Source organism: Salvia miltiorrhiza, chromosome 8 (genome assembly GCF_028751815.1).
Source record: "Salvia miltiorrhiza cultivar Shanhuang (shh) chromosome 8, IMPLAD_Smil_shh, whole genome shotgun sequence".
In the NCBI taxonomy this organism is placed as follows: domain Eukaryota; kingdom Viridiplantae; phylum Streptophyta; class Magnoliopsida; order Lamiales; family Lamiaceae; genus Salvia; species Salvia miltiorrhiza.
The window spans coordinates 26,101,469-26,122,599 of NC_080394.1; the positions used below are offsets into that span (position 1 = coordinate 26,101,469).

General features: G+C 37.4%; 1 protein-coding gene and 1 pseudogene across 2 annotated transcripts; one reads left to right on the plus strand and one right to left on the minus strand.

Annotated features, from left to right (window-relative positions):
- Nucleotides 1-1,634: 1,634 nt before the first annotated feature.
- On the minus strand, nt 1,635-9,379 carry LOC130998248 (deaminated glutathione amidase, chloroplastic/cytosolic-like; annotated as a pseudogene).
- Nucleotides 9,380-10,759: 1,380 nt separating this feature from the next.
- On the plus strand, nt 10,760-20,997 carry LOC130997298 (ceramide kinase). 2 transcript variants are annotated; one of them, XM_057922569.1, is made up of 12 exons: nt 10,760-11,131; nt 12,298-12,459; nt 12,558-12,725; nt 12,879-12,971; nt 13,269-13,361; nt 15,035-15,260; nt 15,453-15,537; nt 16,986-17,135; nt 18,060-18,161; nt 18,798-19,172; nt 20,304-20,370; nt 20,448-20,997. In XM_057922569.1, the coding sequence occupies exons 1-12, from the start codon at nt 10,949-10,951 to the stop codon at nt 20,583-20,585; spliced, it is 1,842 nt and encodes a 613-aa protein (XP_057778552.1). In that variant the 5' UTR covers nt 10,760-10,948; the 3' UTR covers nt 20,586-20,997. The 2 variants fall into 2 exon arrangements, with proteins under 2 accessions (XP_057778552.1, XP_057778551.1); XM_057922568.1 differs by having other exon boundaries at nt 10,770-11,131; nt 12,298-12,468.
- The last annotated feature ends 134 nt before the right edge of the window (nt 20,998-21,131 follow it).

Below are 21,131 nucleotides of genomic sequence, written 5' to 3' on the forward strand. Positions count from 1 at the left end.
TATGTTCTTATTTGATCTCTTATTTAAGAGCATACCAATGCCAAATAATGTTGCAGGGGCTGATTAAGTGAGAGAATTGTGGGTGGAGGAAGTAGACTCCAATGAAATATCGCCGGAGCACGATACCAGCAAGGGGCTGCTCAGCCTGTTCTGCTCTGTGATGGATGATTCGTGGGTTGAGGTTCCAGCTGCGCTGACTCATGGTGGCAAGGATTCGAGCCAGGGATGGATTCAGTTCGGGTCATGACCGAACCACATTCATTTTTACTTGGATCATCGCTCACCTCGGCGACGTTCGAGGCTTGCAATGAAAGAGCCATTTTATTGGAAGTCCTTCTCAAAATGAAACATACTGGTGCCATTGATAAGACAAGGGCTGGGTTTACTGCTCTTTGTAGCCGCCTGCTTTGCTCAAACGAAACTAGTGGGAAGAGGAAATATTTTGTCTGTGCATACCAAACATGGAAGGGAAGGTATACACTAGGTGTTCGTGTTGAGATTATACTCATTTACTATTAAATTGAGATTTGCAAATTTGTTATCGTGATTTTGTGAAATCAATTTAGCTAACACTTAGGATAAGATTTTGGGGAAACGCAAACACTTGGCTTGATTTTGATGCTAAATTTATGAAGTAGATTGTTATTTTGCTGACACAATAGTAAATATTGATATCTCACAATTCCAAAAGGTTAATAAATGGTCATCCTCATTTTGTCTCGATGTTGATGCTTAATTTCCACTTTGGTGGTGTTCATGATGGTGAATTATCTAATAGTTGGGATATTATGCCATGATTTCAAGTACGAACCAATGGAAAATAGAATTTTCATGGGGCTTCATCTTGGTAATAGGTATTTATGCTAATGACAATCTTTTTCTTGATTGTTGCTGATCATTCACTGTTTCCTCATATTAAGAGATGCAGCTTAAGTTCGTTTGAATAGATAAAATCTTTTCTTGTGTTTCTCTGACCAAAGATGGCGTATTGAATGGGTGTTTTAGTTTATGCTTATTTGAGCTTTTTCGATGCATATCTTCTTGATATTGTTGTATTTGCTACAATTTTTCTCCATGTGGAATTATTCTCTGGGTATTGAGTTGTGAATTTCTTGTAACAACATGTAATGAGTCAAATGAGGGCAGATGTGAATACATTGTTGGACCACAAAGTTGAAGTATGATCTGCTAGTTTTATCTATACTACTCATGGCCTCAGTGTGTGGGATAAATGATTTTAAGGGTAGTGGTGGTTTAAATTCCTTAGCATAATCTTTAATAAATAGATATGATAGCAAAATATCTCATTATTTGATGATTTGGGGTTTGCTCTTATCTTGATCTAAGGATCTATTTTTAGAAGTGTAGTTACACTATGACTTGATTAATTATAAGAATACGAAATATTTTGTTGAGAATAAGCATATCAAAATAACTTTGAGCTAGTAGATTACATGATCAAAGTCGATGTACAGCCCCGTCTCAGGGGGCTTTCATATTTGTACTAATATCTGTGCCTAAGAGATCTTGTAGCACAGGGCAATTAAATTTGGGAAAGCTTTGAACAAAATATGGGAACCGCCATAACATGAAAACGGTAAACCACTTGTAAGTGGTAATTCAGGTACTTCGCTGAACTTTATCTCGTGGAAGCATGTGAGCATGATAGGGGAGTATTATGCTTTATCACTAGGCAAAATTATGATCTTAGGGTATTTTATGGGAACATGTAAGCATGATAGGGATTTGGGAAATATTCTACTTCTTTACTTGGGCAAAACCACGACTTATATGATCTTTGATGGGATTTATGTAATCACAACATCATCTTGGAAGCTGCACAACTTCTGCATATGTGCTTAAACTTGAAATATGACATTATTAATAAACGAAGCTACACACTTTCTGCATATGTGCTAGGGCTTGAAATGCAACTTGAATTATGTTACTTGGGAATTGTAGTTATGCTAACTCTCTCACAATCATCACAAGCAAGAGCACCAAACACACACACTTGACATGTTTTTGCGAGGCATGCACATGTCACCAGAGGGGGGAGTAGGGTGTACACCCACAACCAGCATTCACTCGGGAGGGAGCAAAGGAGTGCTAATCGATGTTTAGCGAGTTGTTCCAATAATCGTAAGCCGCAAAAGTTGGTTGCACCCCCCGGGTCTTCCATGCTCCGCGCAGAGGGTTACTTCTTAATCGTAAGCCGCAAAAGTTGGTTGCACCCCCCGGGTCTTCCATGCTCCGTGCAGAGGGTTACTTCTTAATCGTAAGCCGCGAAAGTTGGTTGCACCCCCCGGGTCTTCCATGCTCCGCGCAGAGGGTTACTTTTTAATCGTAAGCCGTAAAAGTTGGTTGCACCCCCCGAGTCTTCCATGCTCCACGCAGAGTGTTCCAGCCGGCAAGGAGGGAAGCAGCAAAAGAATGCACACAAAGGAGGGAAACAACAAAGGAATGCACACAAAGGAGGGAATCAGCAAAGGAATGCACACAAAGGAGGGAAGCAGCAAAGGAATGCATATAAAGGAGGGAAGCAGCAGAGGAATGCTCTGCCACCGTCTGTGACCCCAATGCTCTGCCACCGTCCGTGATCCCAATGCTCTGCCACCGTCCGTGATCCCAATGCTCTGCCGCCGTCCGTGATTCCTACGCTCTGCCGCCGTCCGTGATTCCAATGCTCTGCCACAGTGCGTGATTCCAATGCTCTGCCGTGATTTCAATGCTCTGCCGCGATTTCAATGCTTTGCCGTGATTTCAATGCTCTGTCGTGATTCCAATGCTCTGCCGTGATTCCAATGTTCTGCCATGATTCCAATGCTCTCCGCTACTCTGTGGCTGCTTTACCCTACTCTACGGATGCTCTGCTCTACTCTACGGGCTACACTATTTTGCGCCTCTACTCTGTGGGCTACTTTGATCTATTCTAATCGCTGCTCAGCGAGAAATAAGCCGCCTTTTGGTGTGCTACTGTCATCCATCGGTCTTCTCATGCGCTGGTTTTCTTACGCGCGGATTATCTATTGATCTTCTCACGCGCTGGATTTCTTACGCGCTCAACAACAGGGTATATTGTTCAGACTCGACAAATATTTATGACGGGTTTTCTCACATGATCAGAGTATCATATTTCTCAACTTCGACATGGGTCTTCCTATGTTATTCGAGTATTCTTGCAACAGTCTTCTGATTCATCCAACACAAAGCATTTATATTGCTTATCTATGCAAAGTATTCAATATGGAGTATTCTCAGTGCTGGTCTTCTTATGCGCCCAAAGAAATGGAAATTATTTATCTTTGTCAACATTCAACAAACAAGAAGGAAATCTAACTTGGAACTACAATTCCAAAGTCAAGGGGAAAATGCTTATCTTTGCTTTCTTACAGTATTAAAACTCTTATGTCTTCATGATTTGCAGGGATTAAGGAAAATAGCACAGCGCTAGCTTTAACAACACTTCGCTGGCTGAACACGAAGAATACCCGGTTCAGCCAGACTAGGGGGAGTAGCTAATGAGGACTGAAATATGCACCAGCGCTGTGCTAAACAAGGCTACAGTATTTTCCTTTTTATCTTTATTATTAATGCTATTATTATTAATAATATTTGGTTCAGTTGGACTTGACAGGGAATTACTACAGCAGCGCAGCACGACTCTCGGTTCGATTAAAGAGCGAAGCTCATGTAATAGGGGCTTGGGCCCAATTATTTAGGGCTAGTGGGTTAATGGGCCCTTACTTTCTCCCTTTCCTATAAATAGCTCCTTTTAGCTCTCATTTTGGGGGATAGTCATTTTTTCTTAACCTACAACTTGTAAATTGTAAAATACTCTCTCAATTATAGTGGAAAACCCCCAAAACCCCTGTGGACGTAGGTCTTCTCGACCGAACCACGTAAATCCGGTGTCGTTTACTACTTTTATTTACCGTATTATTTCTCGTTTCATCAATGTGACGTAGGCATCTAAGGTTTTCTAAGATAAAATATACGCAGAGGTAAAATGAAAATAAAAAATTAGAATATTAAAAAAAATTATTATTTTTTTAATATCCAATTTTTTTAATGCATATATACAAACACAAAAATGCATAACTTTGCACATAAAAGGGCATATATATAAACACGTCGCCGCGCCCTTTATAGGCCCGCCAACGCCCTTACCCATGAATGCACCATGTTTCCACGAAGCCGAACCTCATGGTCGCGGTCTCCTCCTTAGGGCCTCACGGTTCCAGCATTTTAGGAAGTGCTTCACCTGGGAAAGTTTGAAGTGAAGGTTCAACATGTCATTGAAGCCAATTCCTCTACGCAGATGCGAGCAACCTCTTGCTTGAAAATGTGATACATGATCCACATATTCTGAACACGGAAAGAGGATCGGGTTGTCTCCATAGCAAACTGGCAGCTCACCAACAGAGGAGAATGATTAGAAGAAATCCTAGCCAAGTGAAAAACCCGAGTCACAGAAAACACGAAAGTCCTAAAACTCGCCCAGAAACTAATCTCTCCTGAAGACCACTACGCTTCCAAGTAGATCGAACCATCAAAACCCAGATCAAACAACTAGCAGTCAGAGATAACATCATCGACTTAAACTTTTGCCGAACCCATTCTTGCACTTATTCACTATACAATCACGTCGAGTAAAGTATTTTAGTGGGGGGGAGGGGAAAGCACCAATGTGGAATTTAAACCCTCGATCTCATTGTTCACAAACAGAAGTTCACACCGCTTGGATGTTCACATATTGACGAGCCCAAGTTTTGTGCACTTTTTTCTTGTTGTGTCTAGGTCTAGATCGAGTCTTTGTGTGTGTTTTTTGTGTGTTTTGGTGTCTGGGAGGACACTTGTTTGGCAGAGACTCGTGGATGTTATTATGGGCAATATGGGGCAAATCCGACGAGAGATGGAAGGCACCTCAATGATCAAGCCTAACGGAGCCTACAGGTTGGATGCAATCCAAAGATCGAGAGTCACATTTGCTGACCTATTGGGCATGATGTGATCGAGTAGGTAGTACCGCTCAGAAGAGGAGTTTTATTGCGTCCTGGGCACCTGGAGCTATTTCTGGAAGAGAGTGTTGCAGCTAAGGCTTTTGCCGCTGACCAAGAGGTTGGCCTGACTTACGCTCAGAAATCAGCATCCACCACGAGAGGCATCGAGGGCATGAGGAAGGTAGAACGAAGGCAGGAAAGGTGAACATGGGAGCAATACATCATGATCAGGCGTCCAGGGCTAGATGCTGATGTGGCAGATCCGGTGCATGAAGAAGATGCGCGAGAATATTTCTTTTCCCATGCGCTAAGGAGATATGGACGAAAGCTTGAAGATATGCACGGATCGGAGGGTGGAGTTTTATCAAAGGTAGAGTCCTTGCACTTATGGACTCTATCTCGGGCAGAAGAAGAACACTCCAACTGGAGTTGAACTCTCCAAAACCCTAGCTGCGTCTTAGCCTTTGGCCCACGCTTGGATCTCTATATATACATGTTCCCATTTCATTTTGGGTGTACAGTTCAGCGCAAGGAGTAGGGGCTAGTACCAAAAAATAATCTTTTATTTTATGCATTTAGTTTAGTTTATGTTTAAGTCCCGGTTTGGGCTAGACGTTTAGTTTATGCTTTATGCTGGCAGAGTAGCATCCTGCCCATTTTCCCTTTATTAAGTGAGCTTCTTTATTTTATTTCCATGTCTTATTTATCTTTTGTTTTCGTAATTTACTTTATGTCTAGCTAAGTTTATAGATCTGGGCAAGGCATAGATGATGTGGATATGAACTTATAAACTCGTGAGGTTTAATTGTGTGCTTAAGTAATTGCATGCATGTTGTGTTCCCGAAGTGCTGGACATTATAACAAAGTGTCTAAATCGACTTGAATAGTTAACAGGTCATTAATTAATTGAGTAGACTTAGATCACCAATAAATCAAGATTATAGGGTGTGTACGATCACTGTGCATCTTGAGAGTATTTGCGGGCACGGGAGGTTGAAGTAGACTACGGTCTGCCTAAGTTCAATGTCGGGTCTATCTAGGTCTAAATGCTTCTCAGTTTAATTGAATGCTCTGAGGTGTCCTATTGCATGGTTAAGTCGGGATGGTTTAATGGTATAGGGTGTCCCTTATCTTAAACACACTTAAGGATAGATTTTCTTAGACGATGGAAGTGCACGTGACAAGTGAGAATTGGGGCACAGACCATTGGTAAGTTATAACCGATAGACACAATATTATAATGAATATCTTGACCAATGAGCGAGTATAAGAGATTATCCACAGATTCGACGTCTTGACCAGATTGCCTTTTATTATTGATATTTCTGTTCAATGTTTTCAGTTTATTTTTTTTCAAGTCAAGTTGAGTTTAGTCCCCAGAGGTGTCTCGTGATCAGGATAATAGTCCACCCCAACCCTTTTTCTTATTTTTGTTCGTGACAAGAGACAAGCTACACCAACTCCCTGTGGGATCGACCATTGCTTATCACTGGCACTACGCTTGTTTTGGGTGAGGTTTATAAATTTATTTTTACGCTCGACCGAGACAACAACTTCGATTAAAATCCAAAGTACGGTCACGTCGTATATCAATGTGAATTAAATTTAAAAAGTACAAGTTGAGACACCAATGCGGTAAGTTATTTCATTGTAGAGAGACACAAATTATAGTGCATTATTAATTGTTTTCATATATTTGTCATATGTTTGGCTTGCTTTAATAATTTATTTCATATTAGTTGTATTTGAAAATATGAAATTAAATTATATAGAATTGAAATTTACATAATTTTTAATTATAATATGTTTTTTACAAAATTCAACTGCAGTGTAGGAGTTGAATTAATTTTAATATAAATTTGTAGATCTGTAATTTATTTTTGGGTTAAGGTACAAATGCCCCCTATACAAGACACCCCTAAAGCGTATCCCTCCCCATTCTCAATGTTGGCCCAATAAACCCCCAAAGTCAATAAAAATGGTACATTTAAACACAAGCCCTAAACGTTGTTCACTTAATATTATTTTATTTTATTTTTTTCGCATGGGGCCCACCTACTATCATTTTTACATCATCTGATCTCTCAGCTCTGTTCACAACTGAACAGCCGCCCATTTCTCAGCCAAGATCTGCCGCGCCTGAAAGTCCGACGAGGCTGTCGTTCATCGGCCGCGCGCGGAGCAGAATCTCCCAATTCGCCTGCTCCGTAGGTTTAAGTAAACGCCGCCGGCACCAACAATACCTCCACGCCGCGGTGGAATCTCAGCTGCTGGTAGATCTCCAGAAATCACAAATCGTAGCAGATAGTTAAACCTAATTTCCCGAACGGACTATCGACGGCGATGATTTCTTCTTTCGCTTCTGTAAAACTGCTCTTCTTGTACACCCGTCGCCAGGAACGTTGACGTCGAACAAATGCATCTTATTGTACTTGCTCCTGATGTTCCCGGCGTCGTCAGATTATCACGTGCGTGTTGAGCATATGCGAATCGTCCGATTCTTTCTCCTGAAATCCATCGAGCGATAGCCAGATACTTGAATCCTTAGCTAGTGAGTGGTACTTCTCCATGATCGGACCATCTAGTGGCTCGGAGATCGTGAGGCTGTCGCCAGATTTAGAGCCGATGTAGGAGAAATTCTTCGGGAAACAGAGCAATCTTGCGCCGGCGGTGATTGCTTCCTTCACAAGGCGAGAGCAAGTGGCGAAGTTGGTGGAGAGGTCGTTGACGGAGATCATCTGCGCCGTCGGGTCCCCTTCTCCCCTTGGCTGGGCGGTGTTTGTGGGCCCCACGAGAAAATAAAAAAAATAAAAATTTTAGTTAACGGCGTTAGACGGCCGTTTAGAGCCTGGGTTTAAATGTAACCTTTTTATTGACTGTGGGGGTTTATTTGGGCCAACATCGAGAATGGAGAGGGATACGTTCTAGGGTGTTTTGTTTAGGGGGGCATTTGTACCTTAACCCTTTATTTTTTCATGCAAGAAATAAAATTAAACATATGGTTTAGATTTAATTTTTTTTTTCAAATGCATTAACATTAAAAATTCAGTACAATATTCTCACATTCTCACGAAAAATGTAGTTCTCACAATAATCAACTCACATATAGGTTAGGCATGTAAATAGTTTCCATATAATATTTGAATCCCCTAGCTACTTTATGAGGAATGTGTATTACGAGATTTTTCCTAAAAAATATATAAGGTCATTTTTTAAAAAAAAATTACCAATCTCCATAAATATTTTAGTCTGAATATTTTTTAATCTTTAATTTTTTATTTCTAAGTTCTTCTCATTCTTTGAAAAAAACGAACATAAACAATCTATATTAATATGTTGGATGAAAACTTTCCTTATAACATTATTAGATAATACCGTTAAATTTTAATCTTGCTATAGAGTATGAAATACGATTAGGCAATAAAGGATCCGGCTCGAACTTTCTTTTGCTTTCACTAATTTTATTGAAAATTTGATCAAGAAAAACATTTGAAAATGTTTATGACTAAGAAATCAGCAAAAAGACATATTTACGGAAAAACCCAACAAATCAAGAAGATATCTACATCTCTTATGTGTATAATTCAAGGCCAATAATTTTGAAATTGCATATTGTCTGAGAATAAAAATTTGAGAAGTACATATTGTCTTAAATGATCGAAAAAATTCTTTCCCTCGATGTATGTCTGCAATTCTTTCTAGTATAACGTCAACCAAACAAGCCCTAAAAATGTTCTTCAATTAAAACAAAATGATAACAATTAAATTAACACAAAAACTTGGGTGCAATTGGGTTGCACCCGCGCCAGACCCTGATACAAACCCTCATCCTGACCCAAATCGTGTAAATCACACTATTCGATTATACAAACGACACTGCTCATAATTGACATTATTCGGTTATACAAATGACACTGCTGACAAACATGGCTTTCGTACCTCAATTCCACATGTTTTGTTGTCATTTTCCTTTATGTTTTGTTTGTGAATGCTTGTTTGTGCCATAATGTTTAGTTTTATGAAGATTTGATGTCTTAGTGTAGTTTTGGAGTGATTTCAGGAAAAATTAAGGATTAATTGAAGGATTTTGAAGACATGAGATTGAAGTACGTCTTGAGAGGAATCCGTGAGCGCAAACGACAACCAAATTCGAGTCCGAACGAGGGAAAACAGAGCAAAACGAGCGGACTGTGCATAAAGCCCAGGACCCCGCGGTCCCGGGCCGCGGCCACAGGCCCGACCGCGGGCCTCTGCTCCAAAATCGTCCAGAACGCCAAACGGCACCTGTGGTCCGGGCCGCGGGCCAAAAGACGGAATTGTGCATTTTTGTGGGCCCAGACGGGATTTTCAGCCTCAAATACCCCTTCTTCTCTCATTTTTCACATCATCCACCACAAATCCTCCATATCCAAGCCCTAGCCTCCATAATTACACTCAACCACCAAGTTCTAAGGCATTGAAGATGAAGAGAGAAGATTGAAGCAAGCTCATCAATATGATTTGTTCACTCTTTTCCTCTCTTTCATTTATGTTTCTCTTTATATTAGGTAGGTTGTTGTTGAACATTTTAGGCTAACTCTCCCATTGATTTGGGGATTAGGCTCATGGATGATGTAATGAATTGATTATTATACTTAATATTTGTCTTTGATTATGTCTTCTTCATTATCTTTTCAAGTCCTAGTTTTTTTCCTTGTATGAAGTGTTGGCCACTTTTTATGCATTTCTAATTTGTAATTTGAATCAGGAGAGGATAATTGCAATAGATTAGGTGTTTGAAACATATCGACTCAATGAACCGGAAGGTTGAGAGTTGGGTGAGAGTTTATCAATCTTTGTTGTGCTTTTGGGAGTTATAGGTTAGAAGATAACTGGGGACGGTAACTATGACCCATAATCTACTGTTTTAGTCGTCCGAGAGAGGGCTAGAACTAGTTGGGAGATCACTTTAGATAATAGGTAATATCAAGACTAATGTTGAGCTAATTTGAGGTCCATTACTAATCCATTGATGTCTAGTCCCTAAATCATCTTACTCCACTTTGCTTATTTGATCTTTTTTGTCTTTGAAATTGTTAGATAATTGTTTAGATAACCAAACCACTCACCTTATTGTTTAGTCTAAATAGTCCTAGTACAATGAATTAAGATAATCACTAGAATTAACCATTAATCCTTGTGGAATACGACATTTATTCCCTATGTTGCAACTACACCGTATACTTGCGGAGTAGCGAAAATAATTAGCGAACAACTGCCTATAATTAATTGATACTATTCGATTATATAAATGACGCTGTAACATTTTAAAATGTTATAGTGTCATTTGTATAATCGAATAATGTTAATTATAAACAGTGTCATTCATTTGTATAACCGAATAGTGTCAATTACATATAAGGTTATTTGTATAACCGAATAATGTCATTTATACGGTTCGGGTCATGATGCAGGTTCGGATCAGGGTCCAGGTTAGGATTTGGGTACGCGTGCAATCCGATTGTACGGTGCAACCGATTACACCAAAGACCACCTCTTAAATTAATATCAATGAAATAATTCATAAATCACACAATAATGTGCAATTGTTTATAATGTAACATTTAAAAAGAATATACCCTCAAAGCAAAAAAACCTAAAAAAACATTTAAAAAGAATATATACAATATTAAAAAATTTAAGAAAATGTAAAATATTCCTCATGCATTCCAAGGATTGGTAATAAAAGTAATAATAACAGGAAAACGGAAGAAAATAAAGAGGGAATAGAGAAACAACGAAGAAAATGAGGTCGCAATAAACCAAATTACAGATCACACATTCGACTGTATTCTGATCATGTAACACTAATCCTAACATCGTTTTACCTTAATTTGATTGCTTCCAAAAAAATTAGTTCGAAACACTTAAAACAGCAGTCCCTAATTATTCAAAAGAAATATATCATGGATGAAAACGAAAATGGGTTTATGGGAGTTAATTCCTTGACTCCCCCAAATCCAGATTTTACTGATGGCGATGAGCCCTCCGTTTCTGGCTGCAACTTTTTATTGGATCGCACTGGAGAAGTCGTTCTTACGCATACTTCAGATGGATTGTCATGGAAACTGGTTGATTCTTCGAATGATGTCAGTAATTTCTGTCCCATGTGTGTGTTTTATTCGTAATTCTGCTAAATAAAGTAATTTGTTACCCCATCTCGCTATCTTGCATGAATTTTTGAGCTGATGGGAACTTTAAGTGGAAAGATCTCAGCAATTATTGTGATTATGTTTTGTCTCAGTAGATTAATTAATAGTAACTCTTATTTGATTGAAGTTTTGATGTTTGCACATCATGAGTTCTGTTTATTGAGGACTCCATTTTTTATTTTGAACTTACTTTTATGTTTATATTAGCCGGCTTGTTGTTGTTCCTAACTAATCCAATAATCATTTGAGATCCCAAGTCAAAAAAAATAATCATTTGAGATTAGACATTTGTTTTATAGGCTTGCCTTCCATGACGGAGATTTCTCTTTCTGCTTGCTGCATGAAGTAGTATGTAAAACTGTATTGGAAAAAGACAAGGATTTTCTTTGAATATGCTATTTACAATTAGTTCATTTGTTTCTTATATACTAAATTGTTAGTTCAGTGAGGAGGTTATAGTACTTAAGATCGTAGGTTTTGGTTGACTTGCAAGTTGCCTTCTGGAGGTTCCATGATCAAGTGCTGCAGTTGTTCAACAAATTTTGTTTAGGACTGATCAAATATATTCTTTTGTTTGCATAGAAGACTTAGGAAATGAAGCTCGTGCATTATACGGGGCATACTTTTTTGGTGGCTGTGGCTATTTTAACTTCAAATGCTTTCCATTATTGTTAAAGTAGGTTGATCTCATAAGTAAAGAAAAAGTATCCACATTGTGTGCGTGTGTTGGCTTAGCGGTAGGAGGTTAATGCCCAAGACCTGAGGTCCAGGATTCAAGTCCTCCGTCGCGCGGTCTTTAAATTATCTTTATTTACTTATGTAATTTATCAAAAAAAAGTATCCGCATGATATAAGGACATGAGACAGATTAATGGACTGAAACTCCACTTTGCAGAGACTTGACTGAAACCATAACATTTCAAATATATACGTATTGGCAGCATTTAGTGCTTTATGATTTCTCTTCTGTGTAGTGCTCCCAAACTTTTGCCTATTTGTTTTGCTCTTTCTATATTGTGAATTGTCCCATTTGGAAGTCAGGCTATGTGAACTGCATGGTACTTTTGTGAAATCAGCATAAGATGTTTTATGTATTACAACAGGAAGGGGATAAGTTTTCTTGTCTGGGATTCAAACTTGTTTCAAATACAGAAATCGAGGTCAATATTGCTGATGTTTATGCTGTTAACTTCATTGGTTGGGGTTTGGTCCATGAATCTGCTCTTGCCAGCTTGGAAGTATCCCTTTTAGATCGTTCTTCTGAGGTGAAACATGTTAGCTACTACTAAGCCTGATACTTCTTTTCTTCTTTAATACAGTTTATATACTCATGGCATATGGTGTTTGTACTTCACTTCAACAGATGTACAGGTTTGCTATCCATGTTGTTCACAAATCAAAGACCCAATCATCTCTTTGGACACCATCAGTTTACACTTTTGGTCATAAGAATTTGGAGATCTGTATGTCTTGGGTTAACCAGATTAATTCTCATCTACATGTGGAAGTTAAGCGACCGAAGAATCTTCTGGTATGTGACAATAATATTTTTGCCTACTTATGAAAATTTCTGGTTTGGTCTTTTTAGTTTAGCATAGTTAATTATTTGGAAGCTCAAAATGGTAAATCTAGAAAATAATGTCCTTTTCCTTTTCCTCTTTGGTTTAACTCTTTAAGTGATTAGGTTTTGGTTCATCCGAGGAGTGGGAAAGGACATGGATGCAAAATATGGGAAACAGTGGCTCCCTTATTTTCTCAAGCCAAAGTTAAAACTAAGGTAAGTTTATAGTTTAGTTATTTCTTTAGTACCCAAAAGAAAATGTAAGCTGTAGAGTTTTCATACTTGTTTTAGGGCATAACTTGTTTGGCATGGTAGATATATCGTAAAACATACAATTATTACCTGGGACCTGATTGTAGGTTTTAATCTCATTGATCTTTTGTTTTGCAAGGCTTCAATATTTGGTTATTGCATTAGGATTAATCATTAACAGTTACATCATGTGGTAGCTTATATAGTCCAATTTAGTAAAATTGGACAAATATGTTCTCATGTTCTCTTTTTTATGTACAGGTAATAGTGACAGAGAGAGCCGGACATGCAAGAGATATACTGTCCTCAATTACAAATAGGGAGCTGAGTTTGTACGATGGTGTTGTAGCTGTAGTAAGTAGTTGTACCCTTCTACTTCCATGTATCTATTTTTCAATATTCATGGAACATGGGTTGTTCTGTTAGAAAACATGAATATATGAAAGTAGAGTTACATATGTTCTTCATGCTTAGTTACTGTTCCTCGCAGCCAAACGTGATTGTCATGTACTACAATTGAAGAGTCATTTTCACTAATTTATTGTGCAATATCAACCAAATTGTTTAATTTATTTCAATAACCATTTAATATATAGAATACAAAGCCCCATGAAAATGAAGTTTTCCTAGAAAATTAGAAATGCAAGAAGTTAGTTATTAAACATGATTGTTGGACCTTGTCTTTAAGCATTTTAAAATCAAATGTAAACAAGAGGGTATGGCTTACCATTTCAGAGTGCTCTCTGATTATAAAAATTGTGTTTGATCTCCTATGGCGTGTAAAATTTGCCTGTATTGATCTTCTTTCATGTTTAGTAGATGTTCAAAATGACGGACATTGAAAAACACAATGTTTGTCTTTTCTCCACCAGGTTAATTTTCTAAGAAAAACCATGTATTAGACAATATCTGTATCAGGGATGAATTGAACTTTGCAATAAGAACCTCTTTGTTGGACTACAGTTATAGAATTTCAATCTTTTTTAGTCCAAGCTTTTATATGAATGCTGCCAGGCATACATTTTTCCATATTTGCCATTGAAAGAAAACCATCCTTACTACAGTCGAACTAGTCGAACTTAGCTTTTCTCACTTAGCTTTTCTGCTGAATTGCAGCAGTGTTTTATTTCTCTGTGGTGGTGATTATATGTATTGCTTACGATTGCCATCTTCATTTTCATTCGTAGTTATGAAGTTTCTGTTTCTAGGTGAATAAGGAAGGGGTCACTTTCTAATGAAAGTTTCACCTTATAATGGCTCCACATGCCAGGAATTTACGTTAGCATTTCTTTCTTCTTTCATTCTTTTTCCCCTGATTTCTGCCATGATTTATTTCTGAAGCGTTGAACAATTTTGATCAAGCTTCATCATTTGCACTTGGCTCATCAGTTAGGTACTGATGAAGGTTATATTTGATATATTTTCTTATGAATTACATAGAACTAAGTTTGGATCATCCCTTTTTAATCCTCCCTCAGTCCCAATTCAATAGGCCATGTTTCTTTATTTGGACGTCCCATTTCAGTAGGCCACTTCATAAAATGGAAAATCAATACATAACAAACACCCCCATGTAACTCATTATTTACACCAAATGCCATTGTGGTCCACACATTATTAACTCGGCTCTCACTTAAAAAATAATTCTTCATTTCTCTCTCATACTTTTTGGACAAATATACCCTAAAAAAGTTACTTTTACTCTCCTGTTTTATTATAAACTATTTGTTTCTTAATATCCATGGCCAAGCCCTGTAGCCTATTGAATTTTGGGATGGAGGGAGTACAAGATTTACTCGAGCAATTCATTCAATACTTCTCGTTGGGTTTCCTTATTGAGTTTCTGTGAACCTTTTTGGCATGTCCATGTTTATTGCATGATTGATAGGGTTGTTAGGCCAGAACTAGCTTGAGTTTGCACTATTATATTACATAAACATGTTATTATGATTTTTTTATTTCATGTTAGATTAATTTCTTGGCTTTATCTTTTTCTCATATACCATTTATTTTTCAAATGGTACTAGGGTGGTGATGGATTTTTCAATGAAATTCTTAATGGTGTTCTCTTGTCAAGGCATAGAGCTCCATATCCACCAGCTCCTTCTTATATTATGCCCCCTGCTGAGAGTGAATGCAATGTTTCAAATCATAATGCTAACGGAACAATCTCGGAGCACTCTGATCATAATGAAGATGGATCTCCTCTTCTGAGGGGCTCTGAGCACATTGAACGTGAATCCCCTAATTTTGGTATGTTATCATCTCCAGTGTAATTAATTTTTCAAAAGACATTTGCTTTATGTCTGGATTTAGAGACCTGGGAAAGTTCTGGTAAAACCCATTAAAGTATACTTGAAGTTGTATTTCCTCTACTGATTCATAGCAGAAGTATCTATTTCTGTGATGTTCTCTCTGTCAATTGTTTTCTTTTCATTTGTGCAGAGAAAGATTCAGAGTCTTCGTTTCCAAATGAAATGTTCAGATTTGGGCTTATCCCTGCTGGATCTACTGATGCCATCGTTATCTGGTATACTCAGCTTTATCTTCTGTCACATGATGTCTTTTTTCTGAGGCAGAGAAGCTCATAGATCTTGGTTTCAGTGTCTCCTCCTCAAAGGAACCTGTGCTTGAGTTCTGTAAAACTTTTTTTTTTCCCCTTAAATTAGTTAATACAGACATTTTTAGATTAAGCTGCCACAAATATGACAATTATAGAAAGATCTATATCACCCTAATCATCTGTGACAATAATTAAAATGCTGGAAAATAATAGTAACTGATAATTTCTGCTTTAAACTTTTAGTTTAAAGACAGATTAAGATTGTTGTACTTTTCATGTGATATATGGCTGTGTATAACTGTATACTTGATTCTCAAAGAGTTGCATTTTTGTGGAACTAATTCAGACTGTAAATAGTGATGATATTATCCATGAGAAAGAAATCAATAATGGGTCCAGGACTCCAGATGAGTGACATTTGATTTTCTTTTAGTAAGTTAAATTCTCTATTGCAATTGGTTACTAAAGTTATATTGAAATCTAAAATGCATAAAACGCATAATGTAACTTTTAAAGACAAGGCGATCAAAGAAAGATTCAAGTATCATCCTATGACTTTGAACTTTTATCTTCCTTGGGAAATTTCTTATCTTAAAACCTAGATGGTAATATGAGTTTATATCAGGGATAGCAGGCATGGTCGCAATTCATGGTCTCTGAATCTATAAGCTCTAGCACCTTGCAGCAGAGACATAACCACAAAAATAGATGCTAAAAAATATGTGCGTTATGTTTCCTTGATACCAGTGATAGGAAAGGAATATTGATGCAACTCATAAGTACCATTTTAATTGTTGCAGGCTCCTTCAACTCAATATATCTTCTGTTCTTGCATTTTATATTATGAAGAGAAGCAAGTCATATTTGAGTCCTTGGTTTTCTAACAAAAGCTCTGTCGTGATTTTTAAAATATATTTTACTTTAGGTATATTGAAGTGATGTGCATACGGATATAATACCACATTGAAGAAGAATACAAACCTTGTCATAAAATGTGATAAGTAAATATTATTTTTAATGACAGATGTCTCAGATCTTAATAAATACCTAATCTTTCATGATCATATCAGTTATTCTATGAAACTTGATCTGATTCTGTGATTTAAAATTATTGGCGAGATGTATTTTGATTATTCTTCGGATATGAGTTTATCAGTTGTTCTTCTTTCCATGCTTGTTATTACTTGCCTGATATAATTATCCTCGAATAGTCTCTAAATTTTTTCCTTATGCTTTTCTTCATTCGCATATCTATTAAATATTTTTTCGTAGCTGCAATTTTTTTTCATGGAACAAATATTGATACATGTTCATATTTACTTCTGGAGCTTCATATTCGTCATTCCACTAGTGAGAGAAGAAACTGCTTTCAACCATCTAGATAGAACTTTTGATGTTCGGTTTTCCTTTTGCAGTACTACTGGGGTTCGAGATGCTGTAACATCAGCATTGCACATCATCCTCGGTAAAAAGGTGCACCTTGATATAGCTCAAGTTGTAAGATGGAAGAAAACAAATTCAGCAAATGAAGAACCATGTGTACGCTATGCTGCTTCTTTCGCTGGGTATTCTTTTGTCTGTATTCAGTAATTTCGTTATAATGCTTATTAATTGGGTTTGACAACCTTCCCAATATTCTCTGGTCAAACTTAGATGAGTCTATGCATTACAATAATCCGATATAGACTTTTGACCCCAATTTTTACCCTGAATCTTCTCATTGTTGAAATTTAGCACATGCCCTCAACATGATCTTCTGATGACTGGTCATTTAATTCCTCTTATCTTTATAAACTCATCTGATATGTTTTCCAAGAAGACAGCAGTTTGCTTCTGAAACCATAAGGTCGGTTTGGATTGAGAGTTTGGATATTCCAATAGTTTTGAAATCCCTTTCGTGGAATTTAGAGTGGATTTTTGTAAGGAGATTGAAATCCCATTGGTTTCAAGTTCATTGAAAACAAAGTTTGATGGAGCATTTTGAGATTTATTTTCTATTGTTATTCACTAAAAAATAGTAAGAAGTATAATCTTATGCGATAAAAATTAAAATGAAATTATTTATAAATAGACCCTGAGAACAGTGGTAGTGTTTGTAGTGTGTGTGACTGTGTGTTGGTGTGATTATGTGCATGAGTTATTGACTGAATGTGAGAGAAAAGGAGGATGAATTTCAAACATCTAGGTTTTAGAAATCCATCAAATATAAACCAAAGTTAATGATCAAAATTCATTGATTTGTTTATTCCCAAACTAGTAGAGTGGATCTAATTTTGGATTTCAAATCAGTTTTCCAAATTCACCCTTAAAATCGTTTAATTCGAACACAACATAAAGGTTGTCTCTGTTTCATGAGATAATGTATGCTTGTTCCTCCAGTTCATGCAGAAAATATCTTCTGTGGTCATGCATTTTAAATGGGAAGAAGTTGTTGCATTCTTTATTTCTTTTATTCCTCAAATATAATAATCAGTCTCTACAATGATCAGGTATGGCTTTTATGGAGATGTCATTACCGAGAGCGAGAAGTACCGGTGGATGGGACCTAAGCGATATGACTATGCCGGAACAAAGGTTTTCCTTCAGCACAAGTATGGAATTAGTTACTGCATTATTTGATTGAAGCAGAAGCTGTAGGAGGTCTTGACATATGTTGAGATTATTGTGGATTTCTTTCAGCATTGTGCTTTAAAAATGACAGTATTTAGTATTTGGAATCTCATGAAATATTGATGCATGGTAATAATGTTGATGGTTAAGAACTAGTAGTGACAGTGTCAGTCGGGCATCAAAAATAGTATAAACCTAGGTACAGAGAGCAGTTGGCGCCATTGTGCTGCTGCAAAAAGTGCAAAATTGATAATGAACCATTTGTGTGATTGGTGATAATGTGAAAGATGATTGGCTCTCAAGGATATGCTGGGTCAAATAATTAATTCTGGTAGACAGTTTAGTGGAAATACAACTCATGACGCTTCCCCTAGGAGGTTGATCTAAGGGAAAGTTCTCATAAACTACGGAAAATACATATTGAAGAGAAATAATCTCTGTGTTGCTTTTATGACAATTATAACTGATCTTCACTTTTTATGGTAATTGCATAAGTTCAGTCATATCATCAGATGATTATTTAATCTCACACTCTTGATCCATTGCTCTTATCATTAGAAATTACATTATTTTGTTTTTTATATCTGTATTTTTGTTCTGTTAATGTGTTTTTGAAGGTCATATGAGGCAGAGGTTAGTTATCTTGAAGTCGAACCTAAAGAAGCTAGCTTGAGTTCTGACGCAGTTCCTGAAGTCCAAAGCAGGAGGTTTTGGTGTCTTCCTAAAAAGCCTGATCGGATGACTTGTCGTGCTAACTGTGCCATATGTAATTCAAAATCCGACCACACAGTCACTAGATCCGCCAGCCTAGCCCAAGACTTTGAAGGAATGAAATGGTCAAGTTCCAAAGGACGTTATCTGAGTGTTGGTGCTGCTGTGATATCTTGCCGGAATGAAAAGGCTCCTGATGGCCTAGTAGCTGATGCTCATCTTTCTGATGGGTTCCTTCACCTGATATTGATAAAAGACTGCCCTCACCCTTTTTATTTGTGGTAATTTCTCTCTCTCTCTCTCAGATACACACACATCGCATGCGTGCACATACAGACTGCATGTTGGCCTGGCCAATCTATTTCACATTCATCTTATGTGGTTGTTTGTGAGAAACTAAGTGGACAAAAACCAGTTTAAACCTGGTGTTGTAAGCTGTTTATATCATGTCACCTTTAAAAGTGACAGTATATGTAGTTTGTTCTCAAATTCAGGGAAGTGATTCTTGGCAGAATAATAACATCAAGGCCATTTCTTACGTAGTACTATGTCATTGATCTTGTCAAACTATAGTTATACTGGAACTTCTTGGAAACCTTCACATACTGCTGGAACTTGGTTGAGTAATACAATTGACTCAGGAAACAGTTAGGATAAAAAGTTCATAGCCCGGCCACAATTTATTGATTTGAATGTCTAAAGCATAGACTAGGCGGTACCTCTGATAACCTGTTTCCTGGAACAAAACCATGTACGGTTCAGCATCATTGTCATACCACTGGGCTCCACTAATAGGGTGTTCGGCTAGGTTTATCTTATAGAGCTTTTGAGCTTATAAGATGTAATGTGGTTTGGATATGGGAGAATTACATCCCAGAGAGACGTACATCTCAAGAGTTTATAAGTTGTCAAAGTGTTTGGATAATTGAGCTTATAAGCTAGAGGGAGAAAATCCTAGTTAGAGATAGAAAATTGAAGATAGATGAAATTTGAAGGGTATATGATGAAAATCATAAATCGTAGTAGGGCTATCTTTGTAAAATGATTGTTGCTTATAAGATTATGGAAAATTTAGTTGGAATTGAGGAAATTGGTTTTTGGGAAGCTTATAAGTTATTGAATAATATTTTAACAGCTTATAAGTTGTTTAGGAGTTTATTTTGCCGAACACTTCTGGAGAGCTTATAAGCTCAGCCAAACACACCCTAAATTGATTTCCTGGGTTTGTTTCTAGAAGCATCCCGTTGAATAGACCTAAATGCTACCAATTCAGTTGGTCCTCATCTTCAAGAAGAGAACATCTTTAATTCACTTTTTGAGCTTGATTGTAGTTCTTTGTTTCCAGCTATTGATGATTGCTGTTGTGGCAATTGGATGATGAATTTCATCCTTATATTTGGTTTCAAATGCAGGCACCTCATTCAGCTTGCTAGGAAAGGTGGGGAACCCCTGGGCTATAAATTTGTCGAACACCATAAAGTATGTTTCTTCATCTTGCCTGTGTAGTTCTTTTCCTGTGTAGTGTCTCACTGACTCTTTTCAATGCTTGCGGGCAGACTCCAGCTTTCACATTCAAATCTTTCGGGAAGGAGGGAGTATGGAATGTGGATGGAGAGCTTTTTCTTGCACAACAGCTATCTGCTCAAGTATTTCGAGGCCTTATTAGCTTGTTTGCAACTGGTCCTGAGGAATAAAATACCCACATATGTTCAACTTATGATATTTTTCCAATATTATCTTATCTGGAAATAGTTGCAAGGGACAGATTCGGGTTATTCAAGAGGCTGGCGAGCGCTCAACCAGAATCGAAGCAGCCTTCAGAGCTTGATGGAGTGGTTATCTAATGAATTCAGTTGTACTATCAGTATGTGTTGGTGTTGGAGACAATCTGGGATGGGTGCTTTTTTTGAGGTTTCATGGAAGCAACTTGTCACTTGAGTCTTGTTCCTGCTGACATGCAGTGATGCTATTGATGTGTAATATCCACAATATAAACTGCTGTTGCTGCGTTTCAACGTGTATCATATAGATGACCCAAATTTGTAAATTTTAGTGGGGAATTTGCCATGTTGTTTCAATGTGAGTCTACTCATCAGTCCTCAACTACACACATTCTCACAGCATTTTGTAAATCTGTGAATAGGCGAAAGTACCCACTTTTATAACTTGTCTTACAAAAGTACCCACCCAAGCCAAAGTCTAAAAAGTCAAAGCCGACATGCTTGGTTTTTTGGAAAAGC

Excerpts from the sequence above, each read along its gene's own strand:
- LOC130997298 (XM_057922568.1), top strand. The coding sequence starts at position 10,949 with ATGGATGAAAACGAAAATGGGTTTATGGGAGTTAATTCCTTGACTCCC. Across the intron at positions 12,469-12,557 it reads GTTCTTCTGAGGTGAAACAT|ATGTACAGGTTTGCTATCCA; the intron begins GTTAGCTACTAC and ends TCACTTCAACAG. Across the intron at positions 18,162-18,797 it reads AAGGTTTTCCTTCAGCACAA|GTCATATGAGGCAGAGGTTA; the intron begins GTATGGAATTAG and ends GTGTTTTTGAAG.